The sequence below is a fragment of the Cornus florida genome, unplaced genomic scaffold, assembly GCF_030987335.1.
Source record: "Cornus florida cultivar Cherokee Brave unplaced genomic scaffold, ASM3098733v1 CherokeeBrave_3.0.0_Hap2_Chr11, whole genome shotgun sequence".
Taxonomy (NCBI): Eukaryota; Viridiplantae; Streptophyta; class Magnoliopsida; order Cornales; family Cornaceae; genus Cornus; species Cornus florida.
Window position 1 is genome coordinate 105,954,223 of NW_026775581.1, and position 22,963 is coordinate 105,977,185.

At 35.9% G+C, this 22,963-nt stretch overlaps 3 protein-coding genes and 1 pseudogene across 3 annotated transcripts; 3 read left to right on the forward strand and 1 right to left on the reverse strand.

Moving 5' to 3' along the window:
• Nucleotides 1–1,370: 1,370 nt before the first annotated feature.
• LOC132283009 (uncharacterized) lies at nucleotides 1,371–8,737 on the forward strand. The gene is made up of 8 exons (XM_059784879.1): nucleotides 1,371–1,664; nucleotides 2,210–2,525; nucleotides 3,677–3,874; nucleotides 4,212–4,484; nucleotides 5,746–5,848; nucleotides 6,032–6,150; nucleotides 6,941–7,117; nucleotides 7,562–8,737. Exons 2-8 carry the CDS (start codon nucleotides 2,229–2,231, stop codon nucleotides 8,399–8,401), a joined length of 2,007 nt encoding a protein of 668 aa, XP_059640862.1. The 5' UTR covers nucleotides 1,371–1,664; nucleotides 2,210–2,228; the 3' UTR covers nucleotides 8,402–8,737.
• A 1,648-nt stretch (nucleotides 8,738–10,385) lies between these two features.
• LOC132281768 (exocyst complex component EXO70B1-like) lies at nucleotides 10,386–12,870 on the forward strand (annotated as a pseudogene).
• Nucleotides 12,554–18,070, forward strand: LOC132281770 (exocyst complex component EXO70A1-like). The gene is made up of 5 exons (XM_059783438.1): nucleotides 12,554–12,615; nucleotides 12,861–12,990; nucleotides 14,137–15,920; nucleotides 16,099–16,222; nucleotides 17,876–18,070. Exons 1-5 carry the CDS (start codon nucleotides 12,554–12,556, stop codon nucleotides 18,068–18,070), a joined length of 2,295 nt encoding a protein of 764 aa, XP_059639421.1.
• Nucleotides 18,071–18,283: 213 nt separating this feature from the next.
• On the reverse strand, nucleotides 18,284–20,059 carry LOC132281771 (exocyst complex component EXO70A1-like). Its single transcript, XM_059783439.1, has one exon. The coding sequence runs from the start codon at nucleotides 20,057–20,059 to the stop codon at nucleotides 18,284–18,286; it is 1,776 nt and encodes a 591-aa protein (XP_059639422.1).
• Between the last annotated feature and the right edge of the window lie 2,904 nt (nucleotides 20,060–22,963).

The window sequence follows — 22,963 nt, forward strand, 5'->3', positions numbered from 1 at the left end:
TAATGTTTTCTACCTTTATATAATGTAAGATATATTATTTAAGAGTAATGTTGTTATTGTAATGATAGGTAACGCCGAAAGACAAAATGCAAGAAAACATGGTGCTTCTTTTTTTTCCTCACAAACAGAAAATTAAAAACTCTTCAAATAAACTAAAATGATTTGATATATTCAAATTGCATAGTTTTATGAATTTTTTCTTTGTGAATTTAGAAATATGGAATACAAGAATAAGTATTTCCGGATTGTGATTATTTTCTCTTCTTCAAACGGTATAGTTTTATAATTTTTTACTTTTGTGAATTTAGAAATATGGAAAACGAGAACAAGTAATTTCTAAATTGTGATTATTTTCTTTCTCTCTCCCTTTAATTTTGGAGAGTTTCTAGTTTCTTGCTTTTTAGGGGAAAGAGGTAGCACACCCCTTTTATTTTTTTATTTTTTATTTTTAGTTATACCATGTAAGAGAAGGTTCTTTCTTTTAATCAAGTCAAATTCGAAGAGTTTTTGCATTTTTTTTTTTTTTCATAGTTGATACTCACACACACGCGCGCGTCTCTTGGAGGCTTGAATCCTGACATTCCTTACCTTTTTTGAGGAAGTAAAAACCTGATATTGCTAAGTCAGTGGCCGTTGGTCAATTTTTACATTTTCTGTTTAGCGTTGCCAATCATTATAGCATCTAATAAGAAACTTTAGAGTATCTAATAAGCCAATCATTATAGCATCTAATAAGCAACTTTAGAGTATCTAATAAGAATAGAGAACTCTCTTCTTTTAAGACATTAAACTCCATAATTGCCGCATTAATAAATAACAAAAATTAAGTCACACAATCTTTCTCAGTTGTCGCTTTAACGTTCTGAACACGCTCTCGCTCTTACGCTCCGCACGCGTTCTTATTCAAATTCTCACTACTTATGATTTAATTTTATTGTTTTCACGCTCCCGCTTTATACAAATTAGAACAAAACCTTTATATTATTTAAAACAAACTTATTATTACTCCCTCTATTCTAAATTAGATGTCCTATTTGGAGAATCGTAACTCACGGTGGCTCGTTTTCTCTACAGGTTTGATTTGGTAAAGTTGTTTTTGTTAGGAAACCAAAAAATTAAAAAATAATACTCCCTCCCTCTGTTTCAAATTAAATATTCTGTTTAGAGAATCGTAATACCAAATTAAATGTCCTATTTAAAAAATAGTGTCACCATTTTTTAACAGAATATCTCATTTGGATAGGAGGGAATATTATTTTTTAACTTTTTTGGCTTCCTAACAAAAACAACTTTACGAAACCGGACCTGCAGAGAAAACGAGCCACCGCGTCCTAGATCTCGATCTCATATAAGTCCTGATTAGTTCAAGTCGGCCTTTCGGTTTACAGGTGATTGCTTGTGCCACTAATTTATTCCATCATCCGTACGTGTCTCTCCAAAGTTCCATACTAATATATATATATATATATATGCACACATAATAATAAAGTGTGTGTATATATATATATGCACTTCGAAACGCGTTTGGTTCGCAAATAACAGTTCGAATTAGAAGATAGTCGTCGTATGGACCTTTGATTCCTTGACTTTACTTGCTAACTTAATCTTTGCATACCTTATAGTCGAAGCTATCGTCCAATTTCTGTAAACATCGGGCTCTTCAGGTTTGTCAGATTCACTTTTTCTCCTTGTATGTATTCGATCAAATCAACATGAAACTCGTTTCCAAATTGGGATTTTTAGGGTTTTCTTTCTTTCAGATTTTAGTCATGTTAAGGTTTATTTCCTTAATTGTTTTTCGATTCTGCTCAAAAAATTAACGCTTTTGGGTTGTGTTTTTAAATTTATACATTTTTTCAGTTTGGTTCTAACCCGTTTGGTTGCTGGGAATATGTTGGAAAATTTTCGATTTTTCCCGCTATTTGGCTCCCCGAATTTGTGAATAAAATGATACAAGGATTTAAATCTCACTTCTTATTATGCCATGATTTTTTAGCCAACCAAACGGAAGGTTGTGATGATTGTAAACGAATTGATTCATCTTGCTTAGCTTTAGGTTTATTTAGTCAAATATCATTAGGAAAGAACTTTTGCTTGTATCCTAAATTGGGGTTGCATATTTTTGAAGATTGAGTCAAAGGTGAAGCTTTTTGGATAGTATGCTCTTTGGAATATTATTGATGAAGCTTTTATTTTTGTTTATGTACAGATTTAGGGATCGTAAAATCATGGCAACTGCAACAATGGCCACTGCCGCCGGTGCAGCTGCTCTTCTCTACTATACATTAAACCGGAAATTACAATCGTCTACAACTGGAGAAGATGATGAGAATGGTGTTGATGTGCACAATCATGCTCCTTTAGGAATTGATAGAGTTTCGCATAGACTTATTCAAGCCCCTGCAACATGGTTAGATACGATTTCAACTTTGTCAGAGACTCTTAGGTTTACTTACTCCGAGACTCTTGGAAAGTGGCCCATTGGGGATTTGGCATTTGGCATCAATTTTCTTTTGAAGAGGCAGGTAAGCATATCTTAATGGTTGTAGTAGTCCTTTTACTGAGCAAGATGTAATAGATGATGTTACTCATAATGGTGTCATTTTTGACTGTAGTATGCAGGAAAATGCCTTTGCTCTTAATATTCTACTTATCTAGATGAAAGAAATAGCTGCAATTAGATATATTCTAGAAAATTGTGGCCACCCCTAGATTTTAATATCACTCGGCATTTTGATATGTTCAACGAATAACTGGCTTCCTTATGAAAACATCCATTTTTCACACAGTGTTCTAAAAATTCAAGTGCGGATGGTCAAATTGCTGTTATATTGCTGCATCTTGCACCATTAATATTCATCTTGGAAGCATTTATTTTTGGTGTCCTGTCAATCAAATTGATGTATGACCTCTAGTTGTTCCTTTTTGAGTTCATACTCTTGGTATGTTTCCTCTGAACTCTAAGTTGTTGTTCCTTTTTTGAGTTATACTCTTAGATTGCCTTTAATGTCCATTGACATTAAGGTCCAGGGATATTGAGATATGGATTCTCTCTTTAGTAGTTTGTATTGGCCTTGTGGTTTATCAAATTTTCCAGGTCTTTTTCCTTGAATAAACCAAACTGAGACAATAACTGTACCACATCCTTGATTCCTGAAAACATGATCAGAACAGAGAAGAAATATCCCTAGGAGATCAGTGACATTCAAATTGTTGAATAGGTGAGACCAAATGATTTGAAAAAAAAGAAGACACCAAATGAACTGTGCAAATCTATATAGACGGAGAACTTGCAGGATTGGCCCTTTTGGCACATCATAAGTTCATGGGAGAATGAGCACTAGTTCTTGTCCTTTTTTCTTCCTCTGCATGTGAATTTTTGAATATATATATATATATATATTAGGGGAATGGTGTAGGTTTGAAGAACCGAACTTCCTTTTTGGGAGTAGTATACTTTTGTGAACCATCCAAAAGGCTCTGCTACACTAAAATTTGTTTAAATAAGATGATGCCTGATAGTTTAACTGATATTAATATCTCCTGATTCTTATTTATTTTGTTTTGAACCAAGTGAGCACTTCTTTTGATGTTATAGGGCAATATGACTATGGCTTACTTTATCACCTGAGAGGTTTCTTATTTTATTTGGCTAATATATGAACTTATGTTACAGGGGAACTTACAGGTTGATAGTGTCTTTGGTGGTAAAGATAGTTTACAGCTTAAAGGAACTGAAATAGTTGCTGAGCTTAGATATCTCTTAAACTTGTTGACCCTTTGTTGGCATTTTTCGAAAAAGCCATTCCTATTATTTTTGAAGGAGACCGGTTATTCTGAAGAAAATGTTCTTCTTCAGGAACCCAAAGCTGGAGTAAGTCAGTTGGAACTCAAATTTTATTTTATTATATTATATATATATATATATATTGTGGGTTGGGGTCGGGGTGGGGGTGGGGGTGGGGGTGGGGGAACAAGATGTTAGATATTGTTTTTGTGAATATTTTGATGCACATACATGCTTGCATGAGGGGGAGAGGGAGAATAAACAGTTGAGGTTGGTGGTCTTCTCAAGGAGATCTTATTGATATTGAGATGATAAATTGGTACCATTGTAATACATGTCTGTTAGTAATTTATTGTCAGTGTATATGCATGGAGCATGAGCTACTCTTATTTTTCCATTCGCCTGAACTATATTTATTTTCCAGATTTTGAAGCCGGCTTTTACAGTCCTAGTTGACCACAAAACAAGATCTTTTCTCCTACTAATACGTGGAACTCATAGTATCAAGGATACATTGACAGCTGCAACTGGAGCAGTAGTACCGTTTCATCACGCTGTTGTATATGAGGGAGGAGTCAGTAATTGTGTTTTAGGATATGCACATTGTGGAATGGTTGCAGCTGCTCGATGGATTGCAAAGCTCGCCACTCCTTGTATTGTTAAAGCACTTAGCGAAAATCCTGATTACAAACTTAAGGTAGTGACAATAAGGAGTTTCTGCTTTTGGCATTTCTTGTCTTGTAAGGAATATCAAACATTTCTTTTGCTATATAATTATTTTCTGGATGGAAGTCTCGTAGTCCTAGTAGAAACCGCTACTTCTTGTCTTGTTAAATACCTCAGAGAATGTCATGATTATAAACTTGAGGTAGTGACAATCTTGACTTTCTGCTTTTGGCATTTCATGCAAGGAAGATGGAATATTTCTTTTGCAATGTAATTTGTTTCTGGATGGAATCTTTTAGTCCCATTAGAAACCAATTGCTCAACAAAATTTTAGGTTAAATTCATATTTGCTTTCCCCACGACTTCCCTTTTTTTTTTTTAGTATCATTTGAGTGCTTACAAGAGCTTATAGAATATGTGGTTGTGTTGGTTATTTTATATGAATTTGTCGGTGCAACTTGGGTTGGGCTACCCGAACCCAACCCGACCCCAGCCCGATATTTCGTGGGCTTGAGCAATCATTTTTACAATTAGGGTTGGGCCTGAGTTGAAAAATCTTAACCCGAATTTAATTAGAGTTGGGCTTGGGTTGAGGTGTTAGCAACCCGAGCAAACCCGAATTTGAATTCTAATATTATTTTCATATATATTTTTAATTTTAAATACATTATATATAATATTTAAACTATGATTACTTTTTTTCTTTTCAACTTCATTTGTTAAATCTTAACTTATTGTATGTTAACATTTAGGAGAATTAATTTTCTAAAATTTTTTTTTAGTAATTTATTAAAAATTTATAAAATGTCTTTAAACCTTTTTTGTTTAAGAGAATTTAATTTAAAACTAATTCAAGATCATATTAAATTTTCGGTGTAAAGATTAGCCATATGAGTAATCCGAATTAACCCGAATTTTTAACTTGGAATCTAAGCCCGAGTTCCAAGCCTGAATTTAAAAGTAAAAGAATGGGTTAGGCTCAAGTTGAGTAGTTAGGGTTGAAGATAGGGTTAGGGTTGGGCTTGGGTTTAGCATTTCATATGGTGGGTTGGGCTCAAGTTATACCTCAAACCCGCCTAACCCGTCTAAGTTGCAGCCCCCTACATATTCTAAGAAATAACTTTCGATTTATAGTATACGATTGCTTAAAATATCTTCAAAAGCTTCACTCAAATAGCCTTTTGTATATACAGTGTTTTGTACTTCATTTTTCAAATGGCGGTATTCGATAATGGTTCTGGTTATTGTGACCGAAAGAGACAGATCAGTAAAATATTATCTTCTGGTTAAAGATTGTAGGACACTCTCTGGGTGGAGGAACTGCAGCCCTTTTAACATATATATTACGTGAGCAGAAAGAATTGTCAACAGCTACGTGTTTTACATTCGCTCCAGGTCAGTGTTTACTATGTGTCTCGAACTTGTTCATCTTTTTAGCATTAATTTCTGATGCTTCTCTATGCTCTCAACTTTGTTAGTGACGCCTTCTTTTGCATTGATATACTACTTGATGGTTGGTTGCACCAACTTTTTCTGCTTGCCAAGATTGCTTTAGTGCTGACTGGATCTTTGATGTAGGTGCTTGTATGACATGGGAATTGGCAGAATCAGGCAATGAATTCGTTACTTCTGTTATAAATGGAGCTGATTTAGTCCCTACATTCTCAGCTGCTTCAGTGGACGACTTGCGTGCTGAGGTTTATTTCTCGTCCTCGATTCTGTTAATATAAAATTCGTGTGTTCTATTTGTGTATTAGAATGTTTTTATTTATTACAGATATGCGTACTGATATTGGTGATAGATGTTCGTAGAGACTGGAGTTAATTTGACTGGGATAGATTAGGACCAAAATTATGTTGTACTGAAGTTGCAAGTGCTGTGCATAATTTTTTTTAATTAATTTTTCGTTTTTCTTAATTTTTATTATACCTGCCTCTACTTTTCATTTCCATAGTTCCATTTGATCATTATGGTGAAATAAAGCTGGACCAGTAGAAACATTTAACTAAAAAGAACTGCCAATGATAGAGATTATAGCTCCTCCATCCCACCCAACTGCGCGTTTTCTTCTGGTTAGAATCCTGCCTTCGTTAGTTCCCCCCTTTCTTCCTTCCACTCACATGGATTTTGATGGTTGGTCTGCATGGGCAACTTTCTCGTGTCCTTGGCAGGGCCTTCTATGATGGTTATTACTTGCTAAAAGAAAAAAAAAAGGTATTTTATGATGATTATGGTTGGCCATTGCTAAAGCTATTCCAATTTGTCACAAGTTGTCACTAATAACATCCTCCACCTTAGTGTGATCCACTTAATATGTGGTTGGGCTGCTTTCATGACAGCACCAGAACTAATCTGCCGAGCTTTTTGGAACTTCGAATAAACATTGGTTTAGTTATTGTTTCTCCTACTATGTTATGTACTAAATTTTTATTTATTTATTTTATTTATATATATATATATATATATATTTTTTTTTTTCTGGGTAGGTGACAGCATCTGCTTGGCTAAATGATCTGAGGAATCAGATTGAGCGTACCAGAATTCTCAGCACAGTCTATCGTTCTGCATCGGCTCTTGGTTCTCGTCTTCCATCCATTGCCAGTGCTAGAGCAAAAGTTGCTGGGGCTGGTGCAATATTACGACCAGTTTCCAATGGTACACAGGTATGTCCTTTCCTGTTATGTCAATCCCTTAAATAGTGTTCGTAGTTTGTACTATCATTCCATAGGAAAGAGAATTTGGATGTAAACAGTGAGTTTATATTACCCATCTTGTCCCTATGATTTATAACAAGTGAATTCCTATTTTCCCCTTCTGATTGCATAATAGAACATTCTTGTCGTTCCTTTCCTTTCTCCACAATTTCTTTCTCAAACAAGATTTAGATTTACCACAATCTTTTATCTTGTTTTTCTTTCTTGTTATCCAAACATGACAAGAGGTTAAGACGACCATTTGCTTTCTTTCTCTCAGTATCAGTGCTATCTTTTCCTTCCTTTTCACTAATCCAAATGCTTTGTAGGTTTTTAGTTGAGCAACTTTCTCTGGAAGCTTTAGAAGTAAAGGCACATTTGGTGATATTTTGCCCCTTTTTCTGATGTTTACAGGTTGTGATGAGGAGAGCCCAGAGTATGGCTCAGGCAGCATGGTCACGTCCTTCCCTCCGCTTATCATCATGGTCGTGCATGGGCCCCCGTCATCGAGCCACCGCCGCTCGTACAAACTTGAATGGTGGGGAAAACTCTGCAGAATCATTCTCCACCAAGACAGAAACGTCGGAGCCCCTTCTCACATCTCCCCGAAAGACCACAAGTACCTTCGAGACTGCCGAACTTCCCATGTCTTCATCTGAAGGGATTGTATGGAATTCAGAAATTGAATGCTCTTGTTCTGATGAAATGGCTCTCCACGGTGATGTAGTTGCTGATCTCGCAGTTGATGAGGACCCCATTGAGCACAATAGACACGAAGACCGCATGACTGAAGCTGAGTTGTGGCAACAACTTGAGCATGAGCTATATGATCAGATGGAAGGTGAGGATGCTGATGTGGCAAACGAAATAAGGGAAGAAGAAGCAGCAGCCATTGCAGAGGTAGGTGAGAGCCAGTCAGGGAGTTCTTTGCCTGAAATGAAGGAGGTACATAGATTTTACCCTCCTGGAAAAATTATGCATATTATTACCTCCGTCTCCGATGAGGTGGTGTGCGAAAGTGATGAAACTACCTCTGATAACGCCGACAGAGACCAGGTGGCAGAGACTAAGATAGGGATTTTTCTCACCCATAGATCACTGTATAGTAAACTGAGGTTGTCACAGACCATGGTCAGTGATCACTTCATGCCAGTATATAGAAGACAGATTGAAAAGCTAATCAAAGAACTCGAGAAGGAAGAAGCTTATGACAATGATCATTGTAGTCAAAAAGCGGAAGATGTCATTTCGTAGGGAAATGGTTTGTTGAACCAATAGTTTTTGAGGTACAAGTATACTGAAAGGGGCTCTTGATTCCAACACTGGAAAAGTAGTCTTCAACTGCCTCTTCTGCATTGGTGAAGCATGGTGGTAGAACCCATGACTAATGCTTCAACTGAGTCCCTTCGGGAGAATTCCTCAGTGAAAATGTTGGGAAGGTTTTTTCGACGTCCATACGGCCTCTTTTAACAATTCTGATTTATTGTATATATTGTCTGGGTTGAGATCTTAATTCTTTTGTTCTTAAATGATATCAGTCATCAAATGTTTGCTTTGTTCAATGAAATCTGTTGGTAGAGTTCAGTTCAATGTGCAGCTTTCTTCTTGATTCTTCGGTGTGTTTCTTGTTGTGTGCACCCACTTAGTAGATCTGGTTGACTACTTCTTTGTTCAATTTTTATATGTTATGAGGGTGAGGGAAATGAAGTTCTGTACAGTTTTGACTTCAATCCAACTCCTCTAAGAGTTTTACATCCATAATTTTTTCTTTTCATTTTTTGCTTGGTGCAATAATAAAAGCTCAAATTCATGTAAGAACAATTCCTTCATATTAAAATATGCGAGAGGTCGACTAGTTGCAATTTAGTCTTTCCTTCTACGGTTAAATTAATCCAATATCTTATTCACGTAGAATTAGTTGTCCGTGTTATACTGTTGTGGACAATATTTCTGTCTAACCCAGATTAAATGAAGTTTATCCAACCTGAATACGTGGCCCAATCATTTCATGAAAACGTGTTCATGAAAACGTGCTCACGCTTCCAGATAGCTAAATCTCCCCCAAATCAGTCGGTAGCTGTGTTTTGGAGGAAAGTGGAGTTTGATTTCAGGGAAAGTGCACTAGTCTTCTCTCCTCCAATCTCTTTCTTTAATGGTAAGAGAATATTCAACTATTCTACATATTAATTATATATATTATATTCTTGTAATTTTCATATAAACTCAGTTTTTAAATGTTGATTGAGTTAGAACTTCTGTATAGTTGGACCTTCTCCGACAATGGAATTGTCAGAAAACATGGAGGTTGCTTATGAATCAGCCGTGAAGATGATCTTGCAATGGGATGCAAGCGAAGCGAGGTTGATCTTCAATGGTGACCGTGTTGAAATCAACGAGTATTTGCAAGCTATTGCCATTGTTCATCGTTGGATGGAGTTGACCACTAAATCAGAGGATCAGAGCAAAGCCTACAAGGTGATCGGGGTAGCCATGGCATGACTGGAGGAGGAGTTCGTCAACATTTTGACCGGCCATGCCAGTCCGAGGTATTCCACTTGTTCAAGTTCATGTTGGGAAGGGATTTTGATTCATAGATCTTGATTCATCACATAGAGACAAGTTTTATGCAAAAATAAAAATATGATATATCATTCAATTAATGGATTGAATACTTACATCAAAGGTCTGAGTATACCTTTAAATCTTTCTTCTAAAGTGAATGTTTTCACTTATTGTAGATCCCTTAGCAAGATACCTTCTCCTTGGATCTCCATCTTCTTGGTAATTATTTTGCCTTTAAGAATCACTTATAAGCCTCCATGAATGACCTTGGAAAACTAGGCTTGTGAGAGCCTCCATTAGATGAGAATTTAAACCCTAATTTTCTAGAGAGAGAAAATATATTTATTTTTTCTTATACTAAAAATCACCCCTAAAATATACATAGACCACGTATATTTATAGGCAACATAAAAATAAAGAAAAGGAAACAACAAATCCTTCTCAATCTTTAATTCATATGTCTCAAATCTAATATGATTCCAATATCAAGTTGGGCTATGAGTGAGAATCCATTGGGCCTATTATTTTATTGGCTACAATGAATTAATAATTGGCCCGGTCCATGGACCCAATTCAATTAATTCATAAATTAATTTCTACTCCACTAAAAGAAATTAATTGAACTCCAATTAAATAATAAATAACCTCTAAGTCAATATTCCACTTTGACTCCTCTATGTATAATTAGTTATCGGATAAATAAAGCCATCAATCCGACTACTTAATTAATATATTTATTTTGGTACCTTTGATTATTTCTGGCTCGATCGCAATAAAACATTTGTTTGACAAAAATAATAATTTAAATAAAGAAATATATAATAAATCATTTTATCTAAAAACACACGAAGGCCTTCGAATTTACTTTGTGATCAACCATAATCAATACAAAATAAATACAAGTAGCAATGATGCAAATATTGAAAATATAACCCTCTAATTATTAATTACATAACTACCCAAAGTGTCGGTCTAAGGATCCCGAAGAATCCGTCGAACAAATCAAAGTAATTATTAATTAATAAAAGAGTTTATAATTTTCTCATGCTTAAGAGTCAAATGCCATGACGGTGATAGGGAGCAATTGCATAGGACGGCTCTCGTAATATATGTCAACCTAACGCGGATCCAGTTCAAATCTTAATTAATTATAAGTCCATCCATAATTACTGACTATGAACCATTTATGATTACTATTTATATTCATGTATTGATCGCCATCACATACATATATAAATAGACACTATCAATTCTATAATGAATCGAAACATAATACATTGAATTCACCAATTGTATAAAAATATAAATATTTCAGAAACGTCGTGAACTCACTTTAATCCAAATAGGAATTTGCTATGCCAGGGTATATAAATCCCAACAGTTCATTGACTGATAGCACCATCTATGAATTCCATGAAGATGATTATTTAGACTATGATTCACCATCTGAACAAGAAAGTAATGATCTGCGGAGACGTCTTGGTGTTGAAAAATTGAGCATTAAAGGTGTCCAAAGGTTGGAGTGGGAAGTGCTGGAGGTGATGATCAGACAGTGGATACGAGCAGCTAAGGTTTGTGTTCGAATTCTCTTTGCAAACGAAAAACAACTCTCTGAGCAAATCTTTGAAGGTCTCGGAACTGTTGTTGATTTCTGTTTCATGGAAACCGTTAAAGATACTACAATTCAGTTATTTGATTTTGTGGAAGCCGTAAGCACTAGTAGACGGTCGCCAGAGAGACTGTTCAAACTTTCAGACCTCCACACGTTATCAGATATTTCACCGGATGTGGATGTTCTTTTTCAGTCGAAATCAGGGGACCCTATTAAAATCCATGCTGTTGAGGTACCTATTGGAGTATGGGCTGCTGATATACTTTCTCGGCTTGCAGAGGCGGTCAGAGGGATTGTATCACAACTAGAGAATGATGTGCTTCATGAGTCAACGACAATTCTGGTTCCAAAAGGGACCGTTCACAGCTTCACAAGGTATGTGACGGGCTATATCATTCGGATGTGTGATTACAAGCAAGCTTTAACTGAATTAATTATATCTAAGCCGTCTCTTACAGATTTTAGATACTCCGATGATCAAATCATTCCTGATATGGACTTCATGGAACTTGAGGAGCAAACTCCATTGGCGCTCTATTTAAAATGGATCATTGTGATTTTACTATTCAAATTGGAAGTTAAGTCTAAGCATTACAAAGATGCCACATTGGCTCAAGTGTTCATGATCAACAACGTTAATTACATTGTTCAGAAAATAGACCGTCCAGAATTGAGGAGGATGATTGGTTATGATTTTCTGAAGAAATTAATTTTAAAAATTCAGATGGTAGCTACCAGCTATGAAAGAGCTACTTGGGGAAGGATCTGGTCCTGTTTGACAACGGGAGGAACAATACATGAATCTTCTGGAGGGGTGTTGGTGATTGTGATAAAAGAGAGGTTTAAAACCTTTCAACACCTTGTTTGAAGTGGTTTGTAAGACTCAAGCGACATGGTTAATTCCAGATATTGAGCTTCGGGAGGATCTTCGTTTGTTCATATTGGAGAAGTTGATCCCAGCTTATAGATCATTTTTATGCCGTTACCGTTCGTGTTTAGAGTATGGAAGGCACCCAGAGGTATACATCAAGTACTCACCTGAGGACCTTGAGACTGCAGTACTGGAATTTTTTGAGGGAAAACCATTATCTCAGCTATTGTGCAACAGATCAAGGACTACCAGCTCTCACTCCTCCCTCAGGCCCGAGTAGAGGTGTAGTAGGGTTCCTATCCTATCCCGTTAGAGGGACAGGATCAGGGGATTCACATACCTCCATTGTTGTTCAGATATCATGGTTGTGATCAACCTGGGCTTCCTAGAGCTCTCAAAATCATTGAACAGTCAGTATTTCGAGTAATTCTTTCTTCGTATTACATTTTGGCAACAAATGAGTCATTTTTTTTTTTTTTTTTTGGTATTTTCAAGTCTGTCCATCCATAATTATATCTGTTCATCCATGCAGAATCTTATTTTTGCTTAAACATTTGAATTAATTAATAAAAAATGCAGAGGGTGGAGAATATATGTATTTTCCAATCTGCCCATCTAAACAGTGCTTGAGAACATTTTTTGGGAGTTGGTATTTGTGTTTTTGACAGTATCAATAAGAAAAGCAGAATTGAAACTCTATTTGATATGATGTTGGAAAAGTTGAAATATAGAATTCCTTGCAAATCTTGTGTTAGTTCCTGGTCTGGGCCCAGGAGGGAGTCTCCACAACTTGACAAGGTATGTTATGAAATCTATATCACTCGGATTTCTGATTATAAGTAATCTTTAACTGAATTGATCACTTTTACGCCGACAAAACATTCCAGTTATTTCGATGATCGATCAGTTTGTTTCTGATATGGACTTGTTAGAGTTTGGGCAAACTCCATTGGTGCTCCATTTCATTTGGATGATTTTACTGTATCAATCGGAAGTTGAGTCCAAGGACTACAAAGATGCTGCATTGGCTCATTTGAGGATGAACCAAAGGAAAGCATAAAAAATACACTTTTTTTTTTCTCTTCACAATTCTATGTTATATTTAGTCAGATGCAATTGTACAAATGCTAAAAAGAATTAGGCCAACTACAGAAGTACATCAGGGAGAAAAAATAGAAAAAAAAAAAAAAAAAAACTAACTACAAAGCTACAATGAAATACATACATGGAATCAACATATATAAATGTCATTTTCCCTCGGGACAACATGTCTTAGTTTGTTGGTGCACTGGGCGTCCCTCGAAGAAATTCGAGATGGCAGTCTTAAGGTCCTCGATGGAGTACCTAATGTATTTCCCTCGGCCATCTCCACCTCCTCTATGACTCTCAAACCGCTCCAGAAAGGATACCGTAGATCGGAAATAACTTCATAGATATGGAAAGGCGAAGCTTCTCTCGAAGATGCAAGTCTGGTACCACCCATGTTGATTGAGTCTGATGAACCTCTTGGTCAATGACCCCCCAGGTAGAAAGTAGTCCAATATGGTTGTACTAATCTTTCATCCCTCGGACAAGAGAAAATCCTATCCCAATTTGAACTCCAGTAGCCCGTCAGCCACCTATATTTTTTTGACCAACTTGTCAAAATAATTATGGCCGACCATCTCTCGCAAATTTCGTTTACATTAATAAGAAAAGCAAAACTGAAGCTGTATTTTGATGATATGTTGAAAAGTTCAAATACAGAATTCCTTGGCATTAATTCTTGTGTTAGGTGCAGAGAAACAACCCAACACCTTCCCAATTCTTTATTCTTCGATGCTATTTTGTCATCGCGTTTTGGATGGAAATAGCGTGTGATCTTTACGGAAACTTCCTTCCAATCTTACCTTTACTCTAGCAAGACTAGTAAACTACTTCTACATCTATATATTATATTGCTAGTTCTACACTTTGATGAATTACAACATGATGTCAGAAAGCAGCATTGAGGCTGCATTTGAATCGGGTGTGAAGCTAATTTTGCTATGGGATGCAACAGTTGGGGGACCAATGATCTTCCACGGCGATCACAATCTAATCAATCAGTACTTGCAAGCCGTTGATGATATCCACCGTTGGATGGAGATAACCACCGTATCTGATGATCAGAGCAAGGGCCAAAAAGCGATTGAATTAGCCATGGCACAACTCAAGGAGGAGTTTGCAAACATTTTTACCGGCCAAACCTGCTGTCCAAGTTATTCAACTTGTTCGAGTTCTATGTCTGATAGCACCTGCTTTGAACTGGATGAAGAGGATTATTTAGACTACCATGCACCATCTGAGGAAGAAATCAATAATCTTCGAGCTATTGCTGAGAGAATGAATTCTGTTGGATACCTTCGTCAATGTGTTCAGTGTTACAAGAGAGTGAGAAAGGCTCTATTGGAAGATCGCATTCAACGTCTTGGCGTTGAGAAATTGAGCAGCCGAGGTGTCCAGCGGTTGGTGTGGGCAGTTTTGGAGGCAAAGATCAGACAGTGGATTCGTGGTGCTATAGTTTGTGTTCGAGTTCTGTTTTCGATTGAGAAGCAACTTTGTGAGCAAATCTTTGGAGGTTTCGGAGATAATGTTGCTGATTTTTGTTTATTGGAAACCATTAGAGATGCTGCAATTCAATTGTTTGACTTTGTTGAAGCCATAAGTACCACTCGTAGATCACCTGAGAGGCTGTTCAAATTTTTGGACGTCTACAAGGTGTTCATGATAGATCTTTTGCCACACTTGAAAGTTCTTTTTCAGTTGAAATCTGAAGAGCCTGATCATATCCAAGCTCTTAAGGTACCTATTAGAATCCGGACTAATGAGGCGATTCATCAGCTTCTTGTGGCAATTGATGCCATTCTACCACAACTAGAGAAGAGCCTGCTTCGGGATGTTTCATCCGGTCTGGTTCCAGGAGGGAGTCACCATAACTTGACAAGGCATATTATGAAATATATCACTCGGATTTCTGATTATAATCAATCTTTAACTGAATTGATCATTTTTGAGCCGCCAAAATATTCAATTTATTTCGATGATCAGTTTGGTCCTGAAATGGACTTGTTGAAGTTTGAGGGTCAAACTCCATTGGTGCTCCATTTGATTTGGATCATTGAGATTTTACTCCATAATTTGGAACTCAAGTCCAAGGACTACAAAGATGCTGCATTGGGTTATTTGTTCAAGATGAACAATATTCATCACATTGTGCAGGAAATTGAAGGCTGCCCTGGATTGAAGATGATGATTCCCGATGATTATTTGTATATATTAACCGAAGAAGTCCAGCAATCAGCGAATAGCTATAGGGCAGCTACTTGCTCAAATATCTTACACTGTTTGAGACACGAGGGACTAGAGGGGGGTAATTGGAGCTTCTTGGTTTCTGATACTTCTGATGTATCAAAGAGTGCTTTGAAAGCTAGGTTCAAGACCTTCAATTCTATGTTTGAAGAGATTCACAGGACTCAATCAACATGGTCAGTACCGGATAGGCGGCTTCAAGCGCAAGTTCACAAGTCCTTACTGGAGAAGTTGATCCCAGCTTACCGGTCTTTTTTGGGCGTATTCAGGATTCATGTAGAGATGGGAAAGCAACCCGAGAAGTACATCAAGTACTCGGTTGAGGATCTTGAGACCGCAGTCTTGGATTTCTTTGAGAAGGAAGGAAACTTTAGACACAAACTGATTTCTTTAAAAGGGTAGAATGGCGTAAGATAGATTAATCATGTAAGTTTTCTGTTTTGAAAATAAAATTAGAATTTTATTTATTTATTTATTTTTTTTGTTTATAAGTTTTTCAAGTTTGTTAAAGTTCTTGTTGGACCAGCAATTTCAATTATTAATTTTCCACTATCTAGATTGGCTTCACACTTCTAGATTGGCCGCCACTAGAGTGAAGAAGAATGACAAGAAAGTGAGCGAAGAAAGAGACTCAGTAAGCACTTCAATAGCAGCCGAGTTAGGCCCAAATTGCCCCCATACCCCACTAGCTACTCTCCTAGTAAGTCATCCCGAGTTAGTTGTCACGTTCTGACAATTTCAATAAAATCCTCTATTATACAAACTTTCCTCACTGAATTATCAAGTCTCCAAACTTTCGCTACGCCTGCAACTCTCGACTCTCTCACTGTCTGCTCAAACTCTCACCGCTCTTTTTATTTATTTCTCTTCTGTTTTCTCATACATGCCAAGTCACAGCAATATCCAATTTATAGGTCAATTGTATCGACTTACAAAATAAAATATCAAACACATCATTACAATCCACACCTACTCCTTATTAGACTTTCTCATCTAATCCAACTAAAAACAATCCACACCACAAAATAAGGCACGTGAATAATTCAAAGCCAACAAAAAATTGGCCAAACAAATCTCCCGTGGGCCCCGCAAGTACAACTTTCCAACCTTTTCCTTCTTTTCTCTTTCTTCCTTTTTCCTCTCTTTTTAATTTCGCCACCTAACCCATTCTCATCCCTATCTTCTCCCCGGCCAACAAATATATGTATAATATCAAAATATATATATAAACATCAAAACCCATAAAAAAAACTCGTGGGACCCACGCCATAACTCTTCCATTTTCTTCCGATAGACTCACCTTATCAGATGCTACAATATATATATATAATATAACAGAATTAAATAAAAATTCAAAACCCACTAACTTTCAATAATAAATAATTAATTTAAACAGTCTAAAAATTATAAAATTATGAAATTAAAATTTCAAAAATTGGGGCAATCACATTAGTAATGATCCTCGAGTATCCTTGCAATAAAATTTTGGATCAAGTGTTTATTCATCAAGTATGTTTGATAATGTAATTTTAAAATTATAAAAAATAAAAATAGTTGTTGATCAAAATAACGATTGGGCCATGTCACTTGGGGCCGCCCCTTGAGGCCCCTTTTTTATTTTATTTTTTTAATATATATATTTTTTGTTATTATTATACTCCATTTTTCTTATTCTTTACACCGCTGAGAGCAAAATCTATAAATAAATAGAAGGCTAAAATTATAGAACTCCTGCTAATTTTAAATTTTGATTATAAAATCTTTCTATGACTTTGATTATAAATAATATATCAAATTGCCTTATATATATATTTTTTAATTTTATGAATTTAACGTTGTATAGGGATGAATGAGAGAGCGTGCATGTACAAAACCCTGTCTGCTATATAGGAGAGAAGGAAGAAGGGGAGGAAGAGGGTGTGCAAGGGAGGACAAGTTAACACTACTTGAAGTTGGAATGATTATCTGACCCACAGTGTGTCTCTAGTCAGTATGAGTGGGCAAAAAAGTAATTTGCCTTATCTAGATACTTTAAACAAAAAACATAATGGGTGTAAAAGGGTAAAATCATTCCAAACAAACTCTGGGTGTTTTTAAAAACATTTGCAACAATACCTGATAGACGTTGAAATGGATATATATATATTTGATAAATAAATAATTTTTAATTTTATCAAATAATACTTTAGGCGTTATACTTTAGGCGTTATATAGAATTCCTTGCAAATCTTGTGTTAGTTCCCGGTCTGGTCCCAGGAGGGAGTCTCCATAACTTGACAAGGTATGTTATGAAATCTATATCACTCGGATTTCTGATTATAAGCTATCTTTAACTGAATTAATCATTTTTAAGCCGCCAAAAGATTCTAGTTTTTTCGATTATCAGTTTGTTTCTGACATGGACTTCTTGGAGTTTGAGAGGCAAACTCCATTGGTGCTCCATTTCAGTTGGATCATTATGATTTTACTGTATCAATTGGAAGTTGAGTCCATGGACTACAAAGATGCTGCATTGGCTCATTTGAGGATGAACCAAAGGAAAGCATAAAAAGATACTTTTTTTTTTTTTTTTTTTTTTTTTTTCTTTTCACAATTCTATGTTATATTTAGCCAAAAATACAGGGAGACAAAAAAAAAAAAAAAAAAAAAAAAAAAAAACCAACAACAACTAATTACATAACTAAAATGAAACACATTATGGAATCAACATATCTAAAATATCATGTCATCTCTTTTTGATCTAATTAGTTGCTGATAAATATCATTTTCCCTCGAGACAACATGTCTTAGTTTGTTGGTGCACTGGGCGTCCCTCAAAGAAATTCGAGATGGCAGTCTTAAGATCCTCGATGGAGTACCTAATGTATTTCCCTTGGCCATCTCCACCTCCTCTATGACTCTCAAACCGCTCCAAAAAGGAAGAGTAGATCGGAAATAACTCCGTAAATATGGAAAGGCGAAGCTTCTCTCGAAGATGTAAGTCTGGTACCACCCATGTTGATTGAGTCTGATGAACCTCTTGGAACATTGAATTGAAAGTCTTCAAATTCTCTCTCAACATATTCTTGGTCAATAACCTCCCAGGTAGAAAAGTAGTCCAATATGGTTGTACCGATCTTTCATCCCTCAGACGAGAGAAAATCCTGTCCCAAGTTGAACTCCTGTAGGCCGTTACCAGCCACGATATTTTTTGGACCAACTTGTCAAAGTAATTGTGGCCGACCATCTCTCGCAAAACTTTGATTTCTTGACCAATGTAGTGAACATTGTTCAACATGAATAATTGAGCTAGAGAGTCGTCACTGTAGCACTTTGATTTACCCAACAAATTGAATTGTAAAATTTCAATGATCAAAATCATGTGGACCTCCAATGCAGTTCTTCGTTCCTCAATCTCCATGGAAGATTCCGTGTTCATGAGAACTAATTTTTCTTGTTTCTGATATGGCGGCTTTGATACAATCAATTTAGTTAGTATTTTCTGGTAGAAAGAGAGATGAGCGACGTAATTCAGAACATACACTGTCAATCTGTGAACATTCCCTGTGTGATCAAGAAAATCAGACTGATCATGAAGCAAATCATTCTCAAATTCTGATAGAATCTCTCTTGCAGCTTCTGCAAGCTGCAAAAGCAGCTTCTCAGCTTGTATCCGGATAGATTCGGAAACAATATCAAGAAGATGAGGCAAAAGATCTGACAAAGCGTTGTGGAGGTCTAAAATTCTGAACAACTTCTCAGGCTTTAATCTCTTTCTCATGCCCATAATTAGCTCTTCAGCACAGCTAAATAACCGAAGCGCAGATTCATTAGTTATTTCCATAAAACAGCTGGAAAAATAATCCATGGCAGTTCCAAGTCCTTGAAATATTTGTTCAAAGAGTCTCTTCTCGTTTTCAAACAGAAATTTAACACAAGCCTTAGCCGCTCGTATCCACTGGCTTACTTTCGCTTCCAAAGCTTCCCACTCCAGATTTCGGAGCTCATTAGAGCTCAATTTCCGGATGTCAAGCCTTGTGAAACTCAAGTCGACCAAAGACTTCTGGACACTTTTGTACACCTTAAAGCACTCTTGCAGTTTTCCGGCAGAGTTCATTCTGGACGCGATGCTCCGGAGTTCATCTATGGATTCCTTGAACCTTGTACTCATGAACTGATATTCCACATAATTGAATTCCTCCCCGTAGCCAGTTGTAGTGGTAGTACTATCGGTTATCGAACTGTAACCAGTGAAAGACGAATTATCAGTACCGGAAGGCTCCTTCACTTTCGTATATATTCGTGGACGGGCGAGCTTCCGCAAGATGAGCCCAAACTCGTCTTGGAGCTGAGTCATGTCGAGCTGGATCGGGGCGTTGGCGTTGGCGTTGGCGTTGGCGTTGGCGTTGGCGTTGGCGTTGGCTTTCTTGTGACTGCTGAAGATGGTTGGCCACTCAATCCATCGTTGAATGCCATGGACAGCGGGGCGAAGGCGAATGGAGATCATACCTTCCTTTGCATCTCCCGATAGAGTCGAACTACTCTTGCTTAATTCCATCTGATCGGGGTGTAAGAATTTTGATTCGAAAGCCCTAAGGATTAGCCCACAGCAGAAGCAAAAGAAAAAAAAGGTAATTTCAAATCATACCTAAGAACCAGAAAATGGTTGATTATACCAAAGTTTGAACTATTGAACTCCAACTCCGGTTGTTCTACTTTTAATATTGTTTTGACGCGTAGATTTCCACGTACACACGCGGACACGTGGAAAAGATTTCAAGTTAGACTTTCTGGAAAGCACCACTTCAGGTTCCTTCAATTTTTTTTTTAACAACAGGTTCCTTCATTACACCACCCGAAACTTCGATAAAAAAAAACGTATGCGATTGAAAGAGATACATCTTGAATCTACACGGACGTAACACGGCAGTGGTGTAACTATTTTCTAATTAAAAGAAGTTATATGCGCTAAATTACTCGAAACTCTTCCTATAATTTCTCATAATTAAAAAAAAATTTCATATAACTTTTTAAAATTACACTTAATGAAACGTTGTCATATAAAATTTGTTAATGTCATGTATTAAATAAATTAAAATTATTATTATTATTATTTTTTTTACAAAAAATTCTCTTATTACTAATATGCTTATATATATACATACATGCATATTCATACCCTTGTATATTTACAATTAAGATACTATATGAGTATATTCATCCCTTTGTATTCAACAGTCCGAAATACCCATCTTGCCAGACGAGAAGCGAAGAGTTTCATTTTTTGTAGATGAGATTGAAACCCTCGGAAAGCGAAGAGTTTTATTTTTTGTTCCGTCGTCGGTAGGGTAATTGTTTGGGCAACATGCGGCCGAACTCCTCTTCCGCCGCCGCTGCACTATGTTCGGCGCTCTCTTCTTCGCCGCCACCGCACTCTCTTGCTTTAATCTATGGGAAGAGTTAAGAAATTTCTATTTTGGTCACAGTTTGAACCCCTCCGGGTTCAACTTTGACCCACTTTGATATCTATAGAAAAAATAATAATAAAAAATTAAGGTAAATGGTATAATTAATTTTTTAATAATTTCAAGGAGTTAATTACAAAACTACAATAGTTCAAATTTTTTTTTTACAATTTGCCCTAATAATTATTAACATTGTTTCTAAAACCAATAAATTTTGTTTATTAACAACAAAACCGGGTTGTTGATGGCCAAGTGGTCCATTTACACAATTCGAGTTTCTTGATTCTCTTGTTAAAAAATTAATTATACCATTTACCTTAATTTTATAATTAGTACCAATTTATCATAAAAATGAAAAAAAAAAAGATTTGTAATTACCAATGATTAACTTATTATAATAAAACTTGTTATATTCACTTTAAAAAAATTTAGTGTAAAAAAATACCTTTTTTTTCATACGATATTAATAAAAAATTAATAAATTACGTAAATAAAAAATATCTTTTTTTTTATACAATATATTATGTAATTTTTAAATTTTATATTTATATTATTTCGAGTGTCCGTTAGCATGCCAGGTGTTTTTTGAGGGGTGTTTAGGGCATTACCATGAGTGTAGAACTTTTAGAAAGATATTTTAGTTCATTTTACTAATTTTGAATTTTCGGGCTCGAAATGTCCGGTGTGGGCGTAAGGTCGGTTCTGTGTTCAAAAAATTTTGTGACTTCATTACATTCTTTTTATTTTTATTATTGGTATATAATTACACGTATAAATATGGTTAGATATTTATGTGGAATTGTTGTAGTTGTAGTCGTATTTGCATTAGAGGGGCATTCTAGTACATTGAGTAAGGGCAAAAGAGCAACTGAATTAGCCATGGCTCAGCTCAAGGAGGAGTTTGCAAACATTTTTACTGGCCAAACCTGCTTTGAACTGGCTCAAAGTGAACCAGAAGGCAACCACAATGAACATGGTTGGACCTGCACTGCCTCTTCCCCGAGACATTTCCAAAAAGAGTTGGTGAGAGAGGAAAGGTATGATGTATGCATAGCTATGACAGTGAGAAGTTCTGGTGATGCAAAGTAGTAAAGGAGGCTAGCCTTTTTTTATAGTGCATGTGTTTGGGACAAAGCATTATTATATGATAGAAAAATGACACAGACCAAAGACAAAATGGTGACTAATTAAGACTAGATTAAAGCTAAACTCAACTACTCCCACAGTAGACTCCCACAGTACTCACTGGTATTTTGGCAACTCCACTGATTTAAAGGGTGTGATATGACAGTCCACGATTGGGCCATGTCACTTGGGCTGCCCTATTAAGTCAAGGGGCAGCCCCTTTTTTCTTTTATTTTTTTTAATATTTTTTTGTTATTATTATTTTTCTTAAGTTCTTAGTTCCCAGGTTTTCTTACATTTCAAAGAGCAGAATTCAAAAATAAATAAAAGGTTAAAATCAAAAAATTCTTATTACTTTTAAATTTTAATCATAGAGTAACCACTCCCACAATAGACTACCACAGTACTCATTGGTATTTTGGTAATTTCAGTAATTTAAAGGGTGTGATATGACAGTCCACGATTGGGCCATGTCACTTGGGCTGCCCTATTAAGTCAAGGGGCAGCCCCTTTTTTCTTTTATTTTTTTTAATATTTTTTTGTTATTATTATTTTTCTTAAGTTCTTAGTTCCTAGGTTTTCTTACAATTCAGAGAGCAGAATTCATAAATAAATAAAAGGTTAAAATCATAAAATTCTTATTACTTTTAAATTTTAATCATAAAGTTTTGTCTATGATTTTGATATCCTAATTTTAACCCATAAATAAATAATATTTCATATTGCCTTAACATTTTTTTTTTAATTTTATTTTAAGAATTTAATGTAATGTCTGTGTATATAATTGTGTGTGTGTGGTGTAATTTAAAAGTAAAAGAAAAAGAGAAAAGAAAAAGAAAAAAAAAAAGGTGGGACCCACGTCCCTTTTAAGT